Source organism: Chelonia mydas, chromosome 14, assembly GCF_015237465.2.
Source record: "Chelonia mydas isolate rCheMyd1 chromosome 14, rCheMyd1.pri.v2, whole genome shotgun sequence".
Taxonomy (NCBI): domain Eukaryota; kingdom Metazoa; phylum Chordata; order Testudines; family Cheloniidae; genus Chelonia; species Chelonia mydas.
The window spans coordinates 15,783,463-15,808,285 of NC_051254.2; the positions used below are offsets into that span (position 1 = coordinate 15,783,463).

Below are 24,823 nucleotides of genomic sequence, written 5' to 3' on the forward strand. Positions count from 1 at the left end.
GGGCTCTAGCAGGGCATTAGCTGTGCAATGACAGCAGGATACTACTGGCGATCCCATGCACACCTTGAGAGGCACAGCAGTAAATCAAAACAGAAACATAAACTTGCAGGGCTTTATACACCACAGCTATAGCATTCTATTATTAATTGCACATTTGTTATTTAAGATATTGCAAACAGGTCTGGGCGCTATTATGCTAGGCACTGCAATGCAAATAAACTAATTTGATCAAAAGCATTCTTAAGCTGATTTAAGAGTGTTCACACCAAAAACTGCATCGATTTAACTAAATCAATTTTCAAACTAAATTAGATAAATGGGCATTCAAACTGACCATAGATTAGTCCACTGCCAGTAGCATCACAGCTGGAAATAATAATCCAGGTGGTGTTCCCAGTTCCCTGCCCTATCCACCAAACTTGTACCTCTCCACGAAGATTATTTCACAATTTAATTTTAAAATCAACACAAATAAAATATATCTGGTGAAAAGGACGAAGTGCAGCCCATTAGCTTCATAACATCGTATAGGTACTAAACATAAATTACTAGCCTAGATTTCTCCATTTTAGATGCATATCTAGTCTCCTACCTTCAGGAACTGTGATTGCCCCCTGTCCTATGCACCTGTGTAATAAAATTTTCAGAAATATGTGGGAAGGAGCCAGTAACTATTAAAGCCTTGGGTTGCAACACATCATTGGCACAAAGCAGAGGGAGTAATTAAGGGAGACAGATATTCTTTAAATAGCTGCGAGAACCCGCTCCTACACACATTCACTGGCACAAGCTCCTCTGCAGGGCTTTGCAGGGGCCACCAGCAAGGGAAGACTGGGCTAAGCGCTTTCTTCTAATCATGTGGCCAGGCGCCTGACCACGTGGGAAGCCAGGGGGAGGAGATTTATTGCAGAGCTCTCCCTAGCTTCCAAGTTCCTGGTGTCTGTGTGTAAGCAAACGTCCCAGGGAGAGAGGTAAGGGACAGTTAGGGTGACCAGATCGCAAAGAGTGAAATATCAGGACACATTGGGTGAGTGGGGAAGGGAAGGGAAGGGGGAGTGGGGGGAAGAGGAAGAGACAGACACAGGTGCACAGCCCCGACCGGAGCCAGAGGCACACTGGTCCGCCTGGCCCTGTGCGACCAGCGTGCCCCTTCCTGTTGGAAGTGGGCCCATGCTGTGCCACACAGCTCCCCTGCCCAGCGCCCCCTGGATCCACTATGCCCAGAGACCCCCTACAACCCTTCCACCACAAATTCAGAGTGCTGTGTACACACACACTCCACCCAGTGCCCCCCCTGCCCACAGCCCCACCACAGCTGCCCAGCACCCCACACAGAACCCCCCCACTCGCTAGTTTCCCAATACACACAGATTTCCCCTTCTGCCCTCCCAGTGCCCTTCCCCACAACCCCACCACCACAACTAAACAATGCCCCACACAGACCCCCAGTGCCCTGACACACACAAACCTCCCCCACTGCCCAGCACCCCCCACACACCTCCCTGACACTCACCATCACACCCTGCCACCTTCCCTGGCCGTACTCACCGGCCCTGCTGGGAGGTCTCTGGATCCTAGGGTCAGAGGGGCGAGGGGAGTCTCCAGACTCTCCATGTGCTGCGCCCACCACAAGCGCGAGCTCCGGGAAAAGCACCAATGGAAGCTGCTGGAGCCGCGGAGCGGGGCTTGCAGGCGCCAGCAGCATGCAGGGACCCCCCCCCCCTCCAAGAGCCAGAGGGACCTGCCAGGGGCGAGGTGGGGAGTCCCAGCGGTGCTTACCTGGGACGGCTCCTGTCCCGGGAAGCATCCCGCAGGCAGGTCCCTCTGGTCGGGGGGGTTCTCTGCCTGCTGCCGGTTCCTGCAAGCCCCGCCCCTGCAGCACGCAGCAGAGACCCCCTCGCCACCTCTGTGCCTGGGGCTGCACTGCAGGCTCCTGCCAGCGGGCGGGTGCCAGGAGCTGCCCCAGGAAGAAGTGGTGAGCGGCGCCGGCAGCAGCCTGCGATCCTTCTCCACCAGACGGTCCCGATATCGGGACAAAGTGTGTCCCGTCTGATGTAAGGTCAGGATGCGGGACAAGTCCCCTAAAATCAGGACTGTCCCGATAATATTAGGACGTCTGGTCACCCTAGGGACAGTGCATTGTATGACCTCTCCCCCAAGGGTCCCAAGAGAATGAAGGAGGGTCAAAAAACCCACAGAGCAAGCCCCAAAGACCCTGAAAGAGAAATCGGAGGCAAAAAGGTGGGGGATAGGGTGCCTCATGCCCCAGCTGTGAGCTAAGGGGAACCCTGTGGAAAGAAACAGACACGTGACACAAAATGTGCCCGCCCCACTCACTTCAGCCCTCCTCCCTCATTTTCACTGGGCTGGGGCAGGGCATTGGAGTGTGGAAGGGGGTGAGGGCTCCAGCTGAGGGTGCAGGCTCCAGGGTGGGGCCAGAAATGAGGTGTTCAGGATGCAGGAGGGGGCTCTGGGCTGGGGCAGGGATGTGGGAGGGGGTGAGGACTCTGGGGTGGGGCCAGGGATGAGGGGTTTGGGGTGGAGAAGGGGGCTCCGGGCTGGGGCAGGGATACAGGAGGGGGTAAGGGCTCCATCTGGGGGTGTGGGCTCTGTGATTGGGCTGCGGATGAGGGGTTTGGAGTGTGGGAGGGGGCTTAGGGCTGGGGTAGGGGGTTGGGGTGTGGACTCTGGGAGGGAGTTGGAGTGCGGGGGGCGTTCCGACGTTGGGCAGGGGATCGGGGTGATGGAAGGGGATCGGGAAAGGGATTGGGGCCCAGTCTCTGGCCAGTGCTTACCTCAGGTGGCTCCCGGTCGGCGGCACAGCGGGGCTAAGGCAGGCTCCCAGCCTGCCCTGGCTCCGTACTGCTCCAGGAAGTGGCTGGCGTGTCCCGCCCCTAGGCAGAGGATCCAAGTGGTTCTGCACGGTGCCTGCAGGTGCAGCCACCCCCTCCACAGCTCCCACTGGCCGCAATTCCCGGCCAATGGGAGCTGTGGAGCCGGTGCTGGGGGCAGTGGCAGCATGCCTGATCACCCCTGTGTGATATGCCAGCTGCTTCTGGGAGTGCGTGGAGCCAGGGGAGGCAGGGAGCCTGCCTTAGCCCTGCTGCGCCGCCGGCTGGACTTTTAATGGCCCGGTCGGTGGTGCTGACCAGAGCTGCCAGGGTCCCTTTTCAACTGAACGTTCCGGTCGAAAACCGTACGCCTGACAACCCTAATGCTGCTTCCCGCTCTCCAAATCAGTTTGTGCCTCTCTGCCAAAGTTAGTTAGTGCTGCCCTGTAGCCTTTTCAATGGGCCCAGCTGCCGCAATCTTTATCTCCTCACCAAGGCCTGGAGGGGCTGCATGGGATGCAGAGACCTTATGTACCCTTCAGGCCTGGGGAGAGGAAGCTGATCGGGAATGGGGTGGGGTGATGGAATCTTTGCTCCCCTTTTCTCCTGGCTATGAGGAGCTTCACTCCTGCTTCCCACTGTCTCCTGGGGAAGGAGCTCCTGTGCACAACAGGCTGGCGTACTGCGGGGGCCCTGCCAGCAGGAGGTGTGGGTGTGCAAAGTGTGGCATGGGGGAAACTTTGGACAGGGGTATGTTTTAGTCTCTAAGCAAGAGGTGGTGACTCAGGGTGTTGGGGGAGGTCCTGTGGGCTACTTTGAGAGCATCACTGATTTATTTTGACAGCGGGCTTCTGGTTCTCCACTTGGCTGATGATGACACCCTTAAATGGCTGGCACGTTGCACATACGCCACTGAGGGCATCAGGAAGTGTAGTTTGAAAGGAGAAATTACTACTCCATGTGCTCGGCTCCTGGGATCTAGTGAAGCCAACTAGTGAGCTTCCATTGATTTTGGATTAGGCCTGTGGGGAGAGATATTTGCGTATGAAAGCCCTTAAAATGGAGTTAAGGAGCCTAACTCCCATATACATATACTGAAGCAGCAGGAGGTTGCTGATCTCACAAGTGTTCCAGCAGTACTTGCCACTTTTTGACAGTCTCTGTCACAGGAGGAAATAAGGTCATATGGCTGCAGAACAAGACCGAGAGTTCGGACTCCTGTGTTCGGTTTCTAGGGTAAAAATACCTACCACTTATCTGCTGTATAAACATGGGCAGATCCTTTAACCTCAATTTCCCCATGTGTAAATGAGAGAGGTAAATATTTTTGTCCCTAGAGTGGTGTTGGGAGACTCTTAATTAATGTTTGCAAAAGACTTTGAGATCCCTTTATGGAAGGCAACATTAGTGTAAAGTATTATTATAGCTGAGGTGATACAGGCTCCACCCAGGAAGGTGGCTTTACAATGATTCCTGAAACTTTAATTCCTATAGTAAACCCTAAATAGCCTGATCCAAACATGCCAGAGGTGAGAATAGTAAGGTGCGATTTTCCTGTCTGCTACTTCTGAACCAAGTTTTCTGTAACATGACAGTGGGGGCTACTAAATAATTTCTCAAGGGAAGTGCATGAAGCCCATTTGATTCAATGGATTCAATACAGAGGTAAATGTACAACAGGGAACAATCTTGACCAGGACTCCTTCATTTGTAGAACCTATAGGTCAAATTCAGACTGGGTGTAGGTAGGTCTAACTCCATTTATTTTCTGTTTACTACTAAGTTAGAAAATTAGTCAGTATAGCCCTTCAGATTTCGGAATCAAGTTACACAGCCGCAGTAGAAAACATTACTAATCACTAATTTGGAAAGGTGACTTCGTTTAGATTTTTGACAGAGTCTCTCAGGATAGCGCCTTACTCATGCCATTTGGTTATCAACTCTAGTGCTGCTAACTCAGAGGAAAAACCATCCACCGCTAGATCACAAAACAAATTTGGTAAGTTACTTACATGCCAAATCACCAAGGTCTTCTTCCCAATAGATCTACATTAAGAAACCCTTTTAGCCTATTTCCCAATGAATTATTTTCGTTGAAGGATGTGACTAACCCTTCTAACGACCTAAGATAATTGACTGTTTGAGACAGACTGCGTGCAGTTCAAAAAGCTTGCACACTGTGTCTTATGTCTGTATACACCTAGAACTTGAAAGGCTGGGTGAAACCATTAACTGTGGTAGATATATGCACCGTGTTCTATAATCCCAGTTAACAAAAGTAACTTGTTCAGTTTTAAAACTATTCTGCAGCAATCTTGATTGGAACCTGTTACAAAAAAAGACACCCACACGTCTGTGACGGTCTTTAAAACACACACACAAGCACGTATGCTTTCTTACTAATAGGTACTTAGCTTCAGGATGTAGTCAACTGACTGATTTGGGTCATCACCTAAGAAAAAGTCTGTGTGTTACTTGTCAGAGTTCAGGGTAGATGCACCTGTTTTCACTCACTCTCAGGCTTTCAGCTCCCCTGGCAATCACCTCCGATGGGTGGAAACCCACGTTTCACTGCCTTCTGATCAGGGTACGTCCAAGCTGAACAGTACCCTGCCTTCACAGTGTTATTCCCAGAAAAGCCAGTCTGCTTAAACAGGCCTGCTTGGTTTCTCTTCAAAGATGTTTATCAGGTGTAATGGCTACAGTTATAAGATACCACACAGGACTTCCTATGCAAGCTTACTTTATTCTTAAGGTAAAAAGCACTACAGAGGAAACATTAAAACCAATAAAAGAACCTACACACATGCCAATAAGCTTACTAGAGATCACCCCCCTGCCCCCCGCTGTCTCCAACAAGTGACTGGTGACAACTGGCAAACAAGTCGTTCAGACTCCAATGGGGTCTCTTGTTGTCAAGTTCCTAACAGCCTCGGCTCAGAACTGGCACACTCATGACATGTTTAGTCCACCTTTTGTATAGCTCAGGGGTCTTTGATCTCAGGAGCTGGTAAAATAGCAGACAATTAGCTTCTCTCTGCAGGTTGTAGCTTCAGAAGGATGGATCTGAAGTGGGTCACTTGCATGCCCCTCACTGCCCAGGTATTTCCTAGGAAATCCTCTTTCTACGCACTGTCCCAAAAAGTCCTTTGACGTTCCTAACATTTACATTAGTCAAGTCCCCAGAAAAGATACATACAATCCTACAACACCACAATTGCATTTTAAATAATACAATAGAGCCAAAAGATATTCAACCTAATTCAATAAGGTTTAATTTAATTCAGTAAAGTTTAGCTTAATTCCATAAGATTTGTCCAGGATATAGTCAGTCTGTAACATTACTTATCACCAGATCTTATCACACACACACACCCAATATGGCTGGAAATGCCTGGAAAATAGAAAGACAGTTAGAAGTGCCTATCTGAGATAAGTACTTAATGTCAGAGAGCTTCCATATGGCTGGCCCAGGACCTCAGTCTTCTCCCTTCTCAGTGTCCTCAGCTTTCGGGAAGCTATGTGTTGAAGGAGACAGGCCTATTTTTGCTATGTGGTCCACCTTGGTTCCTCTTGGAAGTACTGCCATGGACTAATCATTTGGTGACCCATCCTTCTGAAGTTTTGAAATATTAGCTCAAAGTGAGTCACGCTCTCTCACAACCCAGTCAGGGAACAAAATATGAGCTTTTGTGTTCTTGCAGCTGGAACTGGAATTTTTCCAGTCCCTTTGTGCAACGCATCGTGTCAGACCAGCTTGTGTAAGACAAGGTAACCAGAACTATTGGTACAGCCACCTTGGGACATACCTTGAACACTCTCTTTAAGTTGCTTTCCATCTGGGGTGCATACTTTTGGCCAGTTTTGCAGTTATGCTTGCTCAAGTTGCAGTTTCTCCATCAACATTCTGCTAGCTGCTGAAAAGTCCAGTTTAAAGTTCATATAATTTATACAAAGATCTTCCATATTCTTTGATGCTCTTTAAGGTTGTTTTAGCAGTCCATTACACAGTGCAAAGTCACTTCAAGAACTGTGGTTCTCCAGCAGGCCAGAACAGCGTATCCATCTTCCATTTCTGTTATCCTTATTTTAACAACAATGGTTGGACCTCAGCATGTATGGCTGAGCGGAGTCTGTGCATTATTAACCAAACAGTTACATTTTGGATTATTCCACTGGGTGATCAACTGTCCTTATAATTATAAACACACTATTTGACTCGTTTCTTTTTATTTACTGCCTTTTTTTTTTTTTAGCACAGGTGTATTTCACTAACTTGATAGCATGCTTATTTAGCCTTACTGCTTCACTTTATTACTTTAACTAAAATAAACCAATAGGAATTCAGCCTCTTTCTTTCCCATGAGGCAAATCCTGTTCCTAAAGTTTACAATATTTTGCCCAAAGCTGTATTACTTACAGTTGACTTCCTTTGTACTCGAGGACTGCCTGTATACGCATTTTAAATTAGAGTATTAGAATCTATCAGGTCCCCCATTTTACAGCTATACGTGGCACATCCTGTAATATCAGTATTTGATATTATACGATTGATTTTCAGTTCATTAGTTCACAGGGAAAAAGCGCAAGTCTCTTTAGCTGCACCAGCAGTACACCTTCGTGAAAGGCTGGAGCCACTCTGGGTTTCTGCAGACTATGGGATAAATCTCGCTGTTCGACCTTGGGCTTTTAGTATGTCAGCTCTCTGGTCCGTCTTTACTAAAAGGTTTTAATACTTGCCTGGGTATTAAATAGCAATAACTCAATTTTGGGGCCTTAGTTACTATGGAGGTTACAGTGTTGTGTACACACACTACCACAGTCACCTCTGTATAGGCTCTTCAGGACCCAAGGAATATTCAGAGAGGCAGTGTAATCTAGTGGTTTGATCTCAAGGCTGGGAGCAAGAAGCTCCCAAATCCTTTAATCCCAGCTTTTTTGCTCACCCACTGTGTGGCAAATCTTATTCTCTCTGCGCTTCAATTTACCCCCATCTGTGAAATGGGGTAAGTCTGTTCCTGTCTCAGAGCTGTTGTGAGAATTAAAGTTTGTGTGACACTTTGAAGATAGTACTTAGCGATTATTGTTAAACCTCTCAATCGAGAGAAAATCTATTTATACATAAGGCCTTAATGCATCCATTGGGTTTTTTGTAGGCACATTTTGTGGCCTATGAAGGTTGACTAACATCCCTTTAAATACCTGGCTAGAATTTTGTCGTCTTGTGGAACGTGCAGCAGCAGCTCTGCAAGATGCTGCCCAGTCCTGGTGTTTTTTATTTTCCTTGGGAGATTAACTCTGGATCAGTCGCAGATGGGGAGACACTGCGAACATTTGGCAGGTGAGAGCAGCTTTTTTCAGGCCAACACTACTTTCAACAGTGTCTCTATCACGTCTGTTTCTCCTTTTTTCTTGCAGCCTCCCAACTCACTTTTTAGGGTCCCTGATGCTGAGTTCACTGAATCGATTGTGTTTCAGGTTATACTGTTACGACGTGGTCCAGTCTGAAGCCATCCTGACAGCCCTGCGCAGTTCAGTCCAGCACCAGGTCTGTGTTTGCACCAAGTTTGTGGAACCGTTCCAAGCCCAGCTTGGATCCCTATATGTGGCTCTGGGAGAGACTGAGCAGAGGGATGGTAAGTGCCTCTTTGTTTTCTCCTTATGTGAAAGGAGGAACTGTCTGTTTGTCTGTGGCGGGGTGGAGAAAGGAAAAAACCATGCACCGGTTAGGCCTCTGGCCTCCTGTGCTCTCTCTCTCCACCCAAAGCAGCTGTTGTATTAGGTGAAGAAAATCATTCAAACTCATTGTGAGACACAGCATGTTTTATGGTTAGAACAGATTCTATTCCCAACTCTGCCACTGACTTCCTGTGTGATCTTGGGCAAATCACGCCACCGCCCCATGCCTCGGTTTCCCCATGTAGAATATCCTTATCCACCTTCATAAAGTACTTTGAGATTGGCGTGTGAAAGATGCTATAGAAATGCCAAATATTATTACTTTTGTGGTTATGATAAAGGACATTTCCTCTCTATAAGATAGCCTTATCTCTGAACCCTGTGATTGCTGCTCTTTGATAGCACTATGCAATTAATCAGTTGGTTACAGGGAAACTGGTATACTCGGTGGAGGCTTGGGATGGCCAAGTGCAGCTCAGTGTGTTTGTGTTTCAAAGGCTTAGAAAGTGGCAACATTAAAAGACACATTTGATCTTGGAGTAATATCATTTCGCTCATTTAAAGCATAGGTGTTAAAACCAACAAGTGTATTTTAAAATGAATGTTTTAGCTGAAATGAATTGCGGTGAACCTATGTTATAGGGAGGAAGGTTGGTTTTAAAGTACAGGACTGAAAGTTAGGAGATCTGGGTTCTATTTCTGACTCTGTCATTGACTCCTTATGTGACCTTGGGAAAGTCATGCCCCGCCCCGTGCCTCAGTTTCCCCACCTGTAAAATGAGGATGATAATTATTAGGCTAACAGTGTTGTTGTGAGGACTGATTAGCATATAAAGTGCTTGGAGATCCTCTGAGGGAAAGTGCCACAGAGACAAATTAATATTTTCTGTCCTCATCATTTGGGATTCGCATAGCTCCACAAACAGGACCCGATGCTTGTGCATTGAGCAGCCAACACAGTGAGCAAGGTGCATTTCCACACAGCTAAAGCAGCAGGGATGTGTATCTGCACATGTACCCTAGGAAATTAAGGATAATTCCACCCCCCCCCCATCTTTCTATCCCAACCCTAAATTTTCAATAATTTTCAATAAATTTTCAATAGCCTTTAATTGCCTTTCCTTGTCTGTATTTTGTATTTTGCAAACACACTTAACTCACTATATTGCAACATGCTGTTTACCTTGAGCCACAGCTTAGAAATCTTTGTGTCTCTTCTCCTTCCCTCAGAGCGTCACAAATACCTCCTCACTCCAAGGCATGGAATGTGAGGAGTTAAAGCAATCCGACAAGCTCGGTGATGAAGGGCACCATATATAATTTGCTCTCGTGCCCTGAGGATCATTTCATTTGCATTATAAGATGTTAAAAGCAAATCTTGGCTTGGCTTTACGACTGCCAAGTGAAGCTGAGCGGCTTTGTCCCAGGCAACGCCTTGTAATCATAATGATCAATGATTGGAATTCTTAATTAGTTTGAGACTTGTTACAGACATGATTTCTAACACCGTGCCCTTCTGGATTGCCTTCCAGCTGACTGTCTCCAAGCACAGGCTAAACATGAATGATTTCAGTCTCACAGCACCACAGGGAATTGTTCCCCTTTTGCGGGTGAGGCAATGAAACAGGACTAAGACCAGAAAGTCACGCAGCTAGACAGCGACAGGGCTAGTTTCAGAACCCAGGACTCCTGGCCTGCCACAGCTCCTGCTCTATGGAACAATCTCCCCCTAACTCTCTGCTTCAGTCGCTCTCCGCCTATTTTTGAAGTTCAGCTGAAGGCCTTATTTTCTCCTGCCTCTTTCTCAATTTCTCTTTCAAGTCAGAGTATGTATCAGTGGGGGTTCAGTCTTTGCAAAAGATGCTACGTAACACTTCTCCTCTTGAGAAGCTGCGCTCGTTATTTTATATTTGCAGGTGAGAGGCCTGTGCTGAAGGCTCGGGTGCTGACGTGCGTGGAAGGGATGAATCTGCCCTTGCTGGAGCAGGCAATACGGGAACAGCGGCGATATTTCCAAGAGAGACAGGGGCGGGTGGAGAGCAGCGCCTCCTAGCCTTGCTGGAGGAAGGTGTGGCTGGACTGAGTCCACGTCTCAAATGCATCACCTGCCTTCCGTCCTTCTCTGCACCCCGCTGATCTTTTGCTGTTTTGGCACCATGAGCCCCAGTCCGGTTCCGAGGTTGTTGTCCCTTTCCACGGTGTTTCAGGTTTTGGATGTTCTCCGAACGTGCATTTGCCTTAGGTGTTTTCAGGGGCTCATTTTTATCACTCTTTTCTGTCCCGTCACATCAATGGGGATGAACTGAGAGCCTGTGAAAGTCGGGGATACCAGTGGTTTAAGCGGGTTTGCCCTCACACCTCTGTCAATAAGCCTTAGACCTAACCTGAAATACCCTCCACTATTCCAGTCCTGGGCCCCATGCAGCTCTGCCAGTGCACCTCAGTCCTGACCCTTACAAACTCCCATGGTTCCAGTGCTCAAGCCTGTCTGGAAAAGAGGCTGGGAAGCACGCTGAATTGAATGCAACTTTAAGAAAATGTGCCCAGAGGACAAGACCAAATCCCCATCCCTCAAGAGCTGAGTCAGGATTTGAACCCAGGTTTCTAGAAACAAGAAAATGGCGCAGCCGTTTATTACACTAGTTGGTGCATCTTTGCAGTTAAAGTCAATATCGCAGACTGAGACGAGCATGGACAGTGTCTGTTGACGTCAGTGGGAGTTGGGTGTGTGCGTTTGAGGAAGGAATTTGACCAAATGAATTCTGAAATATAAAATCATGGTGCCCTGCAGATGGAAGTTAGTCATTTGTTTCCCTCTCCTGCTCTCATCCTGTAAGGGAAAGTCCAATCTTGGGGGTGCTTTCCTTTAAGCAAACCTAAATTGTCTCTGATTTATTATTGTATTGCACATGTTCTTTGACTGAAGTGTTCATAAATAAAGGAGATGAAAAGAGCATGCAGCCTGGTTCTGTCAGTGATCAAAAACTACATTCTTGTTAAGGGGTGTCAGGGTTCCCTCCCCACTCTGAACTCTAGGGTACAGATGTGGGGACCCGCATGAAAGATCCCCTAAGCTTATTCTTACCAGCTTAGGTTAAAAACTTCCCCAAGGTACAAACTTTGCCTTGGCCTTGAACAGTATGCTGCCACCACCAAGTGCTTTAACAAAGAACAGGGAAAGGACCACTTGGAGTCCTATTCCCCCAAAATATCCCCCCAAGCCCTACACCCCCTTCCCTGGGGAAGGCTTGATAATAATATCCTCACCAATTGGTACAGGTGAACACAGACCCAAACCCTTGGATATTAAGAACAATGAAAAATCAATCAGGTTCTTAAAAGAAGAATTTTATTTAAAGAAAAGGTAAAAGAATCACCTCTGTAAAATCAGCATGGTAAATACTTTACAGTGTAATCAGATTCAAAACATAGAGAATCCCTCTAGGCAAAACCTTAAGTTACAAAAAGACACAAAACCAGGAATACACATTCCCTCCAGCACAGCGAATTTACAAGCCAAACAAAGAAAACCTAGTGCATTTTCAAGCTAGATTACTTACTAACTTTACAGGAGTTGAAGGGCTTGCATCCTTGATCTGTTCCCGGCAAAGGTATCACACAGACAGACAAAAACCTTTCTCCCCCCCGCTCCAGAATTGAAAGTATCTTGTCCCCTCATTGGTCATTTTGGGTCAGGTGCCAGCGAGGTTACCTTAGCTTCTTAACCCTTTACAGGTAAAAGCATTTTGCCTCTGGCCAGGAGGGATTTTATAGCATTGTATACAGAAAGGTGGTTACCATTCCCTTTATATTTATGACAAGGAGCCTGAATTCATCCCTGCTATAATTCTTCTGAAGACACGGGGGAACTGAGTCCGGGTGTTGTTCTTTAATAATGGGTCTCTTTCAAGGGTACCTGGCTTTGGAAGAGCTACGGGACAAGGACGACATGAGACTACATCAAGGCTTGTCTACCTTCAAAACACACTGCAAGACCCATCTGTTTACCAAAGCCATACAGCTGTAAATGAAGACAGACAAACATTAACATGGGGCGAGGAAAGAGAATGTCTGTGGGAGGGGAATAAAAAAAACAAACAAACTCAACTGCTCTAGAAAACCTCCCAAGGAGAGGTGGGGAGCAGCATTCACTGTGACATCCAACTGGACAACACTGTGCACTTCAGTTACTTGTTTGGCTTGTAGAATCTGTGGTGATGTACAATAAAAGAAACTCTAGCTAGATGCAGCTGATGAAGTGGGTTCTAGCCCACGAAAGCTTATGCCCAAATAAATGTGTTAGTCTCTAAGGTGCCACAAGGACTCCTCGTTGTTTTTGCTGATACGCCCTAAAACGGCTACCTCTCTGAAATCTAGCTAGAGAATTCCCAATATGGAAGCCAGAGAGAGTTAGGTGTATATTAGGTTCCACATTACCTGGTGCCTGAAACCAAAGCCTGAGACTTGCCTATAATTTGTGCAGCTTACTATCTTGTATGTTTATTCACACAGTTATTAAGCCTTGTCTTCATGTGCGCTGGGCTCACTGTAAAACCTGAGATGGAGCCTTGAAAGGTAGTCTGGTTCTCCCAAAGGCCTGGACTAGAGCATGCAGACATTACAATTTCCTAGTAACATTCAGATACAATTATTTTGTGGGTGGCCTGAACCATCTTAATTTGGGCTATTAGTTTTTAAGCTACTAGCCCAGCTGTGCAACAACTGAGGACATTTTAGGTCATTATTCTTACAGCCTTGCCCTCCATGCCAAAGATCTGTGCAGTCAATGGAGTGTACCACCCATGTATGCCTTGCCATTTCACATCGTGAGAGGTCATGGGAGAGAGTCGCCAAGGAATAGAACTGTGACTAATACAGTAAATGTGGCATAAAGAGGCCTCTTCCCTTTGCTATACATTGGAATTGAGAGCCTCTTGAGGCAGCCTTACAGAATACTGCAAGCCAAAATCAAATTTTTTTTGGACTGGTAAGTAAAAAAAAAATCCCTCCTCCCCCATCATCTTACTAAGGGCAGACAGAGTCTCCTTGGGCTGGTAGATGTTTGCTGACCATTTTGCAAGGCATAAAGGTGTTTATTAAAGTTATTTGTATTATGGTCGTGCCGAGGTGCTCTGGTCACGGACCAGGACTCCATTGTGCTAGGTGCCGTATTAACACAGAACAAAGAGCGACTCCCTGCCCCAAGGAGCATACGCTCTGTCCCTGCACTGTTCTCAGCAGTCCTGCAGCATGGAGCCCCTAAGTGACTTGTTTCTTGGACAGTCGCTGTCAATCTCCCACTTTTATTATCATACCTATTTTGTTAGCCATTATACTAAAGATTGTGGAAAACGGGATAACTAAGTTGATCCCCCATCATGTTACATTTCTTCCACTGCAATTCTGCTTGTGTCCCTTGTCTGGGTTGTCATCCTCCCCAGCCGGCTAACAGCTGGAAGGGTGTGAATGCCACTTAGAGGAACAAAATTCTTTCCTCCTTTTACCCCAGCAGTGGCCAGCACCAGCAAGTGCATTTGTTTGTAACTCAGACACTATAACATTTTAAATTATGTCTCCCCCTAGTGGTCAAATGATCTGGGCATGAGAGTGGAATCAATTTTGACCCTTTGGCAACCCTGTAGATCAGCAAGAAGGCTACATTGAGAAGGTGAGAGGAGCACATGGGCAGGAGCATACAGTGGACATGGAGGGGAGACAGCCATTTCACACTGGATGCAGGAAACTGAGTGCAGAAACTGCACAGCCTGCCTAGGAGGGGCTGCCTGCCTGCCTTAAAATCTACCCTCCAACCTCACAGTATTTACGTTAAATATTGAAGGAAAGCTGGTATATTATGTATATTATGGCAAATCCATCTTTAAAGTATTAGATCTCTTTCCCCACAGGCTGCAGAGTCCAGTTTTCATGCAGAAATGCTAGCCATAGAAAATACAGGGGGAAGACCAATACAGTAAATGTGGCCCATCACAAGGGACACGCTTGCAGCTGGACCATTTTCTACAGGCCATCAGAGTCGTCTTTAGGAAGTTTAATACAGGGAGGGCTGGGGCTACTCGGGCTGGGAAACGACAAATGGTTGTACACCTAATTAGGAGACTGTTGGTTGAAAATAGAGCAGATGGTATTGAACTGATAAGATGTAAATAGCAGTAATACTTAGCACTAAGAGGGCTTTTAATTCGTAACTCATTCTCACAGCCCTCAAGCCCATCTGACAGAAGGGGAAGGTGAGGCAGGGTAAATAAGTGGCTTGTTCAAAGTCACAGGAGGACACTGGAGACAGGCATCTTTGAGAGAGAGAGAGAGACTGATCTTAGATGGCCAGGATCAATCCAGTCCTCTGACTAGTCATTTTCTTCAACGTATTCGCCTAATAACTGTATTATTTAATTCAGGAGGGGTATTTAGTTACTTACGTGTGCATGAGAAATTGAACCCAGGGTATTTGTGAATTGCTCGATGCACTGGATTGAAACAGCTTGGAGGTATTGCACTGGGGGGCAAACATCTTCCCTGCCTTTGTATAGTATGTAGCACAACTTGGGATGTGCACGTTTATTTATAGAGTAGCACTGCCATGAGACATGTCTCTCGGCTGTTGAATGTGGTTACAATGTGGGGTATTATTAAGGGGAGTTTTCTTTGCAGGGGTTAGGGAACGGACGGGATATTGCTATGGGAGGGGTTAATGCAATTCCAATACCTTTTTCCATCCAATACTACCTTCAGTTCCTGGGATGTCCATTGAAGGGCGGGGCTTGTTGGTACTCCAGAGCAGAGGGCAATGTTAAAATGTGTGGGACTGAAATGGCAAAGGGGGACTCTGACTAATGAATGGAGGAATGTTTCAGCCGACGGACCATGGACACATTCCAGGATGTGTTCCAGAAGGTGGAGAAGATTGGGGAAGGCACCTACGGAGTGGTGTACAAGGCAAGGAACAAACGGACAGGCCAGCTGGTGGCTCTGAAGAAGATCCGTCTGGATTCGTGAGTGTCTGAAATCCACGCTCCCAACTTACACTTTCCACCCTGAAGCCAGACCTCTAGGGTCATGCCAACGCTAGGGTTTGTAACCTTGTCTGATATGTTTTCCCAACACAGCTACTGTTGTAACATGGTTAGGCAACCCACATCACAGCAGTAAGAAGCCACGATAGTGCCCTGCTGGGCCTGTCTATAGCACAGTTTAGACCCCTTAGGATAAAAACCCCATCTGAAAGGGAGCAGCAAACAGTGCTCTCTCCAGTCAAGCTTGAAATCGTTATCAAGCACAGCTGTGCCCAAACCATACTCGAGAACCATAATCTAGCCAGGCCTGTTTGTGCTTCACTGTAGACAAGGCCTAACCTTCTTAACTGCACACAATCCTCGCGCCTCATTCAAACTCACTGATCAGCATGACAAGCTAAAAGCTCCCTGACAGGAATGGGAAACATGCGTCAGTCTGAGAACAAATATTCTAAGATCAGTTTCTGTGGCACAGAAACTGGCCTGCTTTACACTCCTCGTCATAACATTCCCCTCTGCGTGCTCCTCCCCAAGCTGGTTTTAAAGCAGTTCTCTCCCTAGCATGGACAGCCTCAAACCAGGGCCAACACTTGTTGGAACTTGGCTAGGCTGACTCTGCGCATGCCAATGGGACAACCAGGGCTTGGGGCTCTCCCTCAGCCATATAAAGAAAGGCCAGATTTTCAGGAGCACTCCTCACCCACGATGACATGTATGACTGAGCTCTTTTGAAAAGCTGGCCTCAGTTATGTGTGCTGACCACTTGAAAATCTGATCCTGAGCTCTCCTGAAAATCTCGGCCTAAGTTGTCTAGATATATATGGAGAGGGTCCTAGATCGAGAAACCTTATATTTTCTGTCCTAAGCCCCTGTGGGTATCCACCAAAAAGAAATGTCGGAAAGGAAGATGTCCTTGAGCCACATGACCAGCTGAATTGGCATTTACCTGCTAATGTCACCCCAGGAAATAATGGGATTGCAATAAAGTCTGTTTTCCCCACAGGGAGACAGAAGGGGTTCCGAGTACAGCAATCCGAGAAATCTCTCTGCTCAAAGAACTTAAGCATCCAAACATTGTGAGGTAAGAGAAGCACTCAGTCTGGCCATGGAATTGGGGCAGTCAGGTCATTGCAATACGACTCATTCACAACTGATCAAGTGCAGTTGTGTCAAGCTGAGGAGCATAAAGATGTAAACAAACGTGTCCCAGCTTTGTGCGTGCCAAGTAAAAGGGTTGTTGATAAAAAGGCAACGGACAAGGCATTTGCCAGTCAGTCACTTATAAAAAAATGGTTTTCTGCTTGCTCTCCGCCATAACCACTCACTTAGCTATTTTTCAAACAGTAAGTGCCGATCAAAGTCCCTGAGTGTTATACAGTCATTACCCTGACACAGGGCAACAGAAAAGGCCACAGTTCCGGTTGATGGATTGTATTTTTAGACACAGACGCACATTAAGAAGTGTCTGGACCTTAAAAATCAGAGGAACAATCGCGGTGAAGAGTGTGAATTAGCGTTCAAAGTGGAGCATGTTTACAAGTCCGTAGTCTTCATGTGTTTTTTCCTTCTGCGGTTGCATTAGTGCTGTAGAGAACTTAACGGCCTTTTTCTCCACTGGGCATCTTAAACGTTTTTTCCCCCTGGAAATTTCCTTAGTGTTTTTGTTTTTTTTAAAACGTGGTCACCTTGCTGAGCTAATGGAGAAGACGATTGTGGCTGCGAGACTTTGGTGGAAAAATTCAAATGCAGGAAACATGATGTAAAAATATGTCTGGGTGTTGACAATCAGACACCAAACAAACAGAAGTGGAGATAGATGGCTAAGGGAACCGAATGCCATGCTTTGGCTATGAAAAACACCAGGGTGTCTTACAGCAGGGTTCCAACTCTCGGCGGGTTGGTTAACTTCGCCCCTTTCCTCAGCATTAGCCAAGCTTTCCTGGCCAATGCTGACTCCTTTCTGAAAGACCTTCGCAAGTAAGATTTCCTCTCCCCTCCTTAAAATCCAGGCCAGAGCTGCTGCTCAGGAGTTGCTATTTTGGAGAGCAGCAGCAGCAGAGGGCTGCAGGTGACAGTCACCCTTAACGAGATTCGTAGTACAGCTACACATTCACGAAAGAGCCACGGCCAGCCCGGGTCAGCAGACTCAGGCTCACGGGGGCTATAAATCTGCAGTGTAGACGTTTGGGCTCAGGCTGGAGAACCCATGAGGGGGCGAGGGTCTCAGAGCCAAGGCCGCACATCTACACTGCAGTTTTACGGAGCTGCAGCCGGAGCCCTGGAAGCCCAAGTCAGCTGACCCAGGTTCCAAGACTCGGTGCTCTGGGATTTGTATTGCTGTGTCGACGTACCAATAGATTCCAAGGCCAGAAGGGACCGTTGTGATCATCTAGTCTGACCTCCTGTCCAGCACAGGCCGGAGAACTGCCCCACAATAATTCCGAGAGCCGAGCTCCCATCTGGATTTAAAAATGGTCAGTGATGGAGAATCCACCAGGACCCACCTAGTGCGTATTGGCTACATTTTTGCTTTCATCAGGCTGTCCTTGTTCTTTTCAGGAATGCCCATTCACATGCAGGCTGGTTTGCCCCCCCCCCACTAAACTCTTCCCTCCAGTCTTACCAGACACAACGGGCCAGCTCCTCAACTGGCATAGCTCTGCCTTTCAATGGAGCTGTGCCAAGTTACACAAATTGGAGATCTGGCCCTATTGTCCCATTTACAAACTAGCTGCTGCTAATATAATGTAGAGAAGTTAGATAATAGCTAGTAAGGTGCGAGGCATTTCAAATAAATCCTATTCCATTCAGCTGCTGAGGAAAAGAAGCTAGCAGAGGGATTGCTAGAAGAGAACCCTATATATGTTACCCACTGTCCTGTTCTACCGCTTCTTTCATTACAGAAATAAGTATCGGTTTGGAGCACTGCTGTATAAAGCTGGTCAGGACTGTTTTTAATAAGACAGGTTGTGGTTGTGTTTTGTTCTTAGGCTTCTAGATGTTGTGCACAGTCAGAAGAAGCTGTATTTGGTGTTTGAGTATCTGAATCAGGACTTGAAAAAGTACATGGACTCGTCTCGGACAGGGGAGCTCCCGTTAAGTTTGGTAAAGGTACAAAGTTTAGAGAAGTAAGAGTGCCACCTTGGCAAAATACCTACAGGCAGTTAAAGCCGTGTTTATACCTGCTGCCCTCTGCTGGATGGACCCAGAACTGCTCAGCTGTGTGTTAGACTTTATACCGATAGCGGAAATTGTTGGTAAGCTGCCATAGTAATTAACTGACTCCCACAGAAGGCAGTGGGAGCTGTGAGTGCTCAGCACTTCTGCAAGTCAGGCCCAAGATGCTGTTTGATCTGAACAATTCTAGACAGTATTGTCTAGTTTGTTAATTTCCCAGCCATTTCCAGACCTCTCAGCTTGATGGACCAACAACAAAACAAAGTGAAGTTGGGGGAGACAGTCCAGGGAGCTACTGCTAATTATTTTTATATTGAGCAACACGCTGCTGGCAGTGTCATTGTCAGCACACCGTGGATTTGACTCCTTCCCTCCCCAAGACAGCAGGGACAGGAACATTTCAGTGTCTTGCTGGGTTGTGGTCAGAACCTCTGTCATGGGCTTGGATGGCGCTGGAGTGACAGTATCTGGGCTGTGGGGGAGAAGTTAAGAACATAAGAATGGCCCTGCTGGGTCAGATCAAAGGTCCATCTAGCCCAGTATCCTGTCTTCCGACAGTCGCCAATGCCAGGTGCCCCAGAGGGAATGAACAGAGCAGGTAATCATCAAGTGATCCATCCCCTGTCGCTCATTCCCTGCTTCTGGCAAACAGAGGCAAGGGACATCATTCCTGCCCATCCTGGCTAATAGCCATTGATGGACCTCCATGAATTTATCTAGTTCTTTTTTGAAGTTATATTGCAACTGTGAAATATTTTCCATACAGACGTTGGACACTTCCTTAATGAAGATCTACCGTATTTCAAAGGTTGTAATTTAAACAAGCCCAGTTTTCCACACTGTCTCATTGCATGGATGTCTGAAATCTCTCCTTTTAGAGCTATCTGTTCCAGCTGCTGCAGGGTGTGAATTTCTGTCACTCACACAGAGTCATTCATAGAGACTTAAAGCCTCAGAATTTGCTTATCAACGAAGTGGGAGCCATCAAACTGGCAGATTTTGGTCTGGCTAGAGCCTTCGGGGTTCCACTGCGGACTTACACTCACGAGGTAATGGCTATGTCCCATCTGATCTAAGGTGCCTTCACCTGGGTATTTTAGTGCCACTCTCTCTCTCTGGTTTATCTAATCTGAATTATTTGACTCCTACGAAAAATAATGTAATCTATGAATTTCTAATACGCCCATCACTGTAAAATCTGTGTATCGTTCACTACAGTGGCCTTCCCTGTTGATTACATGACACATCCTGTGTGGTTGGAAAGGGCATAGATGGATGTTGTACATAAAGAATCTTTCCAAGCTGAACACAGCAGGAACTGTCCCTTGCTAAGAGCAGAGAACTGTGTGTACCTGCCAAGTGAAACTAGACTAAAGAAGGGGTAGTCAATAGGTGGATCGTGGGCCAGATCTAGACCACCAGACGCTTTTGAACAGACCCCAACATCTTATTTACTTTTTTTAATTTTCTGGTCCTGAGTCTGGACCTCGACAAAAAATAATTGTCTCCCCCTGGACTAATGCTTTTGTTTTGGTTTCTTGTAGGTGGTAACCTTATGGTACCGGGCCCCCGAAATCTTGCTGGGATGTAAATACTATTCGACTGCAGTGGATGTCTGGAGCATTGGCTGTATCTTTGCAGAAATGGTAGAATAGGTTTAACCACTTTCTAAGCGAATGGTCCCTTCTTTTTAACATCTCAAGCCAGCTCACGCAGGCTCACACTTACCCATTTCTTACCATGGTCCTGGGCGGCACTGGGAGTACACCATGGAAAAGGCGGCTAGGAAGTCAGCAGCTTCTTAATTGTGCATTCAGAGTAAAATTCACTCCCCGCAGGCAGACCCCAGCACAAGAACTAGCCCCCACTTACAGCCCATTTCTCTCTGTATGCAGGCTTAAATCTTCCAAAAACTGCCCTCTGCAGCAGGGTGGATTTTAACCCACACTGGCCAAAACGGGACGTATAGTCACAAGAGTCCCTTTTGAAGCCCTGTCCTGGCTGCCCCAATAGTTCTGGTAAAACTGGGCATTTGTCCCGTTTGCTCTGGCCAGTTGATCATCGGTTGACAAGAGCAAACGGGACAAACGCCCACTCTTGCCTTTTGCCTAGCGGGGTGCAGAGGAACATGCCGGGGGGAGAGCGGCAATGCCAGTCCTGCGTGGGAGGGAGGCCTTGGGAGAGCAGCTTGGGCTGAGCCAGCCCTGTGTGGGTGGGTGGGCAGCAGGGGCTCTTGGGCTGGCCCATGCGGGGGGTAGAGGCGGGCCTTGGGCTGGCCCCAAGCAGGTGGGCTCAGGGTGGCCCCAGGCTGGTGGCAGGAGGGCCTCAGGCTGGCCCCGTGCGGTGTCCTGTTTTCCCTTTGGGGAAATATGGTCACCCTATTTTAACCTCAGTGCTTGGATAGGTGCTGCTAAGAGCTGGGTGCAGGAAGAAGACTGCATTACAGAGCTCGTGTCCACCTGCGTCTGAGGTTCTCACGCTGTGGTCTGTGGAGAGCTGGCATTTCACCTCATATGCCAGAAAGTCTGGATTCCTTTAAAAGCAGCTTGGAACAAGGAGAAGACGGACCTAGCTGCCACCACTAGGGGCTGCTGCTACATTAGAGGGGCAGAAGCAGAGGATGCCGTCAGGGAACAGAGCCATCAACGGGGAGGGAGCTTGTGCAGCTGGACACAATCTGCAAGGGGAGCGGAGAAGGGGAGCAGGTGGTAGAGAAATATGCGGAGGGGAACGCGCATGTGTTTGTACCTATACGAGAGAGACAGGAACAGAGCCCGGGGTGGGGGTGGTGGAATGCAGAGGACGAGCAGATGCAATGTTATTTAACTTTCCCGAACACTTACTGTATTCTAGACAGTCACTAAACACTTCCCTAGTGTTACTTTGCCATGGGCGGGATTGCCCTACATCAGAGACGAACGTTATTCTTATTAGGGAATAATGTGAAGGAGACTTAATGGCCTGGATCTGGTGCTTTTGATGTTCCCAGGTGACAAGAAAAGCCCTGTTTCCGGGGGATTCTGAAATTGACCAGCTCTTCCGGATTTTCCGCACCCTGGGCACGCCCACCGAGGCAGCGTGGCCAGGGGTGACCCAGCTTCCCGACTATAAAGGAAACTTTCCCCGGTGGGCGAGAAAAGAGATGAAGGAGATCATTCCGAACTTGGATCGGGATGGGCGAGACTTACTGGCGGTGAGTTCTGGGCAGGCGTTGAGGGGCTCAGCTCTTTCCAGCAGGGCAAAGGGGGAGAATGTGTTCAGCTGAAATGATGAATAGCAGGTCAGGTGGTGTGTGTGTTTTGCCTCACCCCTGAACCGTACTCTTGTATTTTGGAGCCACTGGACACAAAGGTTCCCGCATGGGAAGAGGGATTAGTTCTACTGGGCGGTTACACTATGATCGTAACGGTCTCTTTTGGCCGTAAACGCTATGAACCTTTTCTATTCAGGTTCCTGTAGCACATGCAGCTCTGTGGTATCTGAGCACCTAAAAAGATTCAGAGGGCTGGAGTATTGGGGGGATTGCTGTTTTTCTCTTCTAACGTCCCTCCTATGTCTTGCACACTGAAAAACGTACAAACTTAGGCTGTATGTGTGATGACTGCACATAGAATCTTGTTCTTAACAACAGATTCCCAGTCCCATTCAGCATCAGAGCTAGTGACTTAGGTTGCTAAGTTGCTACACAGTAGCTGTGGTGCAGGATGGGTGTATATTGATCAATCTCAATACACATTCATGCTGTAGTGTTTTTTCCCCTTAGTAAATAGAGTAAGAAAATCCTCTAGTCATGGAGCAGCTGTTTAAAACTATCCTTAGTAGAACCCTCTAGGAAACATAAGCTGGTCGAAGGGATTTCACCATTTACAGGGTTCCTTTGCCTGTGATTTTTTTGATCCAGGATGACGGGTTATTGGGCAGTGATTTACCGGGGGGGGTGCGGAGGAGTACTATGAAATACAACTGCAGCAGTGTGGCCAGCGTGCTTGTCTGGAACAGACTCCTACCCTGCACATGCTCGGGGCACAATGGGCCGGCTCTGATCCAACTCAGACAGGCAAGGGCCATGACTGCAGCCCATAGAGGACATTTTGGGGTGCCCTCCTTTTTCTAAATAATTGGGAAACCATGTGGCTTGGTGGTTGGGCACCAGCCTAGCAACTAGCAGATCTGGGTTCCGTACCAAGCCCTGCTTCTCTGTGACCTTAGGCGAATCACAACTTCTGTGGACCTCAGTTTCCACATCTGGAAAATGGGGATATCAATCTCTAGCTACTCAACTTAGATATCGCCACACCTGATTAAAGTCAGGAAAGCCCTCTTGGGCCAGCGGATAAAGGCACCATATAATAATTGGTTCTCTTTGGAGGCCAGAGTCTAGCAGAGGGGAAGCGACACTGGCTTGCGCTATTTGAAAGCTTTTGCATTTGGTTCAATTAAACATCCTGCTTTAAAAAAAAAAAACAAAAACCCAAATCCTCTTGGTTTTCTTTTGCAGCAGTTGCTACTGTATGACCCCAACAGGCGCATTTCAGCAAAGGCAGCCCTGAACCACCAGTACTTCTTCTGGCAAAGCCCCCGCGACCCCAAAGACCAGCACGTGCTGCAGAAACACTGCAGATGAAAGGATGCAGCGCCTCCTGTATTCCTGATGCTGAGCTCTGTGCATCAGTGCATTTTCCCTCTCTGGTGGCTGAGCAAAGAGGCTGGCTGGGGTTGAAATGCCTCCGTATTACAAAGGAAGCTGGAGGGAAGTGTTAGTTCTCATTTAGACAGAGGTGTTTGGATGCTCTCAGCCCATTGCTGGGGGTATGTGTTAGGGCCGTTAGAGCCTTCTTGAGGTAGTTGTTACATGTGATAGGGACGGGCCTGAGGGCACCATCCATCAGCCTGCAATACTGACTGGGGGACACTAAATTCTCACACTAGAGAGCAACTTCAGAATCCTTGTCCCCTTGGCTGGGAGCGTAGCAAAAGTGGTGGTTGGTGCAATGTAGATTGCTTGTCTTTTCAGCACCCAGTCCTGGCTGTAATTCAGATAGCCCATTGCAAAGAGATTTATCAGCTTCCCTCCCAGCATCGGGCAGTGCTTGACCTAAAGCAGCCGGGAGAGTCTCCTGCAGACAGCCAGGAGCGCCACTGTTTATTGCTATTAAGAAGAAGAGAGGCTGTTAGTATTAGATAAGTCTTTGTGTTCAATTGTTTAAGAATTTTAGAGTTTTAATTCCGAGTTAAACAGCAAGTGAAAATATCTTAAGAACGATCTTCATCGTGCGTGAAAGAGAAGCCAAAGGCTCCCACGATGGCAGTGTGTGAAGTCACACAGTTCTGGAGAACACGCCCTTTTGCTGGCCAAACAAAAGAAGTTGAGTCACTTGGGTGGCTTTGAAAATATTTTACTGTTTATCTTCCGAGCGATTTAGCACCAGTTTTTGATGCAGTTGTGGGACTTCTCTCCTCCAGTAAAGAAAATAAACACTGTTCCTCAGTCTTCGTTGTTTATGTTATAGGCTGCTCAATTGTTCAGCCACCCCCTGGACCAGGGCAGTGATGGAATCTGACAATCTCTCCTGTATGCCAAAACCTCGACCTGTGTCCACAGCACCGGCCTATCCAGCTGGTCCATTTCTTTATTACAGGCCTTCTCTTTTCCCTTTGTCACCTTCTTCATTCAGGGCAGAACGGTCAGATGCTGACGCATCCAATAGTGTTTTGTGGAATAATGGACAGAGAACATAAAGATATCGCTGCTGCAGGGAGAAACGGAGTTTCTTTCAAATAAAAGCTGGTATGAGTCTAAGTTTTATTTTCTGAAATACTCTGAGGACAGATGAGTTACTTTGTTCCGTATTTTGTTTTCCAACCTGCCGTAAAAAGGGGGCTGCAGAAACTCTGATAAATGAATTAAACAGCATTACTCTATGGGGATCTATATCCTCTTTTTCCAGCTGTGGAAGGTAACTGCGGTCAAGTAGCAGTGTAACGCTGAACCAGCGGCTCATCATTCCAGCGGGGTACAAGTTTGTACTCTCCCCCTTTTGCAATATTTCTGATTCGTAACAGATATCCCTACACCTCTTTCAGCATTACTCTAGGGGGAGCTAT

At 47.3% G+C, this 24,823-nt stretch overlaps 2 protein-coding genes across 7 annotated transcripts; both read left to right on the forward strand.

The window, feature by feature from the left end:
- The first annotated feature begins 776 nt into the window (after positions 1 to 776).
- On the forward strand, positions 777 to 11,464 carry TEN1 (TEN1 subunit of CST complex). Of its 3 annotated transcripts, XM_043528445.1 has the most exons (5): positions 936 to 1,027; positions 4,778 to 4,830; positions 7,988 to 8,172; positions 8,310 to 8,467; positions 10,427 to 11,464. In XM_043528445.1, the coding sequence occupies exons 3-5, from the start codon at positions 8,084 to 8,086 to the stop codon at positions 10,561 to 10,563; spliced, it is 384 nt and encodes a 127-aa protein (XP_043384380.1). In that variant the 5' UTR covers positions 936 to 1,027; positions 4,778 to 4,830; positions 7,988 to 8,083; the 3' UTR covers positions 10,564 to 11,464. The 3 variants fall into 3 exon arrangements, with proteins under 3 accessions (XP_007072607.1, XP_027690537.1, XP_043384380.1); XM_007072545.4 differs by lacking the exon at positions 4,778 to 4,830 and having other exon boundaries at positions 777 to 971; XM_027834736.3 differs by lacking the exon at positions 4,778 to 4,830 and having other exon boundaries at positions 880 to 1,027.
- On the forward strand, positions 8,332 to 24,518 carry CDK3 (cyclin dependent kinase 3). 4 transcript variants are annotated; one of them, XM_037914044.1, is made up of 9 exons: positions 8,411 to 8,467; positions 14,094 to 14,178; positions 15,383 to 15,520; positions 16,545 to 16,622; positions 18,532 to 18,652; positions 19,597 to 19,767; positions 20,263 to 20,364; positions 21,708 to 21,911; positions 23,217 to 24,518. In XM_037914044.1, the coding sequence occupies exons 3-9, from the start codon at positions 15,393 to 15,395 to the stop codon at positions 23,340 to 23,342; spliced, it is 930 nt and encodes a 309-aa protein (XP_037769972.1). In that variant the 5' UTR covers positions 8,411 to 8,467; positions 14,094 to 14,178; positions 15,383 to 15,392; the 3' UTR covers positions 23,343 to 24,518. The 4 variants fall into 4 exon arrangements, with proteins under 4 accessions (XP_037769973.1, XP_037769972.1, XP_037769971.1 ...); XM_037914043.1 differs by lacking the exon at positions 8,411 to 8,467 and adding an exon at positions 13,347 to 13,497; XM_037914046.1 differs by lacking the exon at positions 8,411 to 8,467 and adding an exon at positions 13,347 to 13,497 and having other exon boundaries at positions 23,220 to 24,518.
- The last annotated feature ends 305 nt before the right edge of the window (positions 24,519 to 24,823 follow it).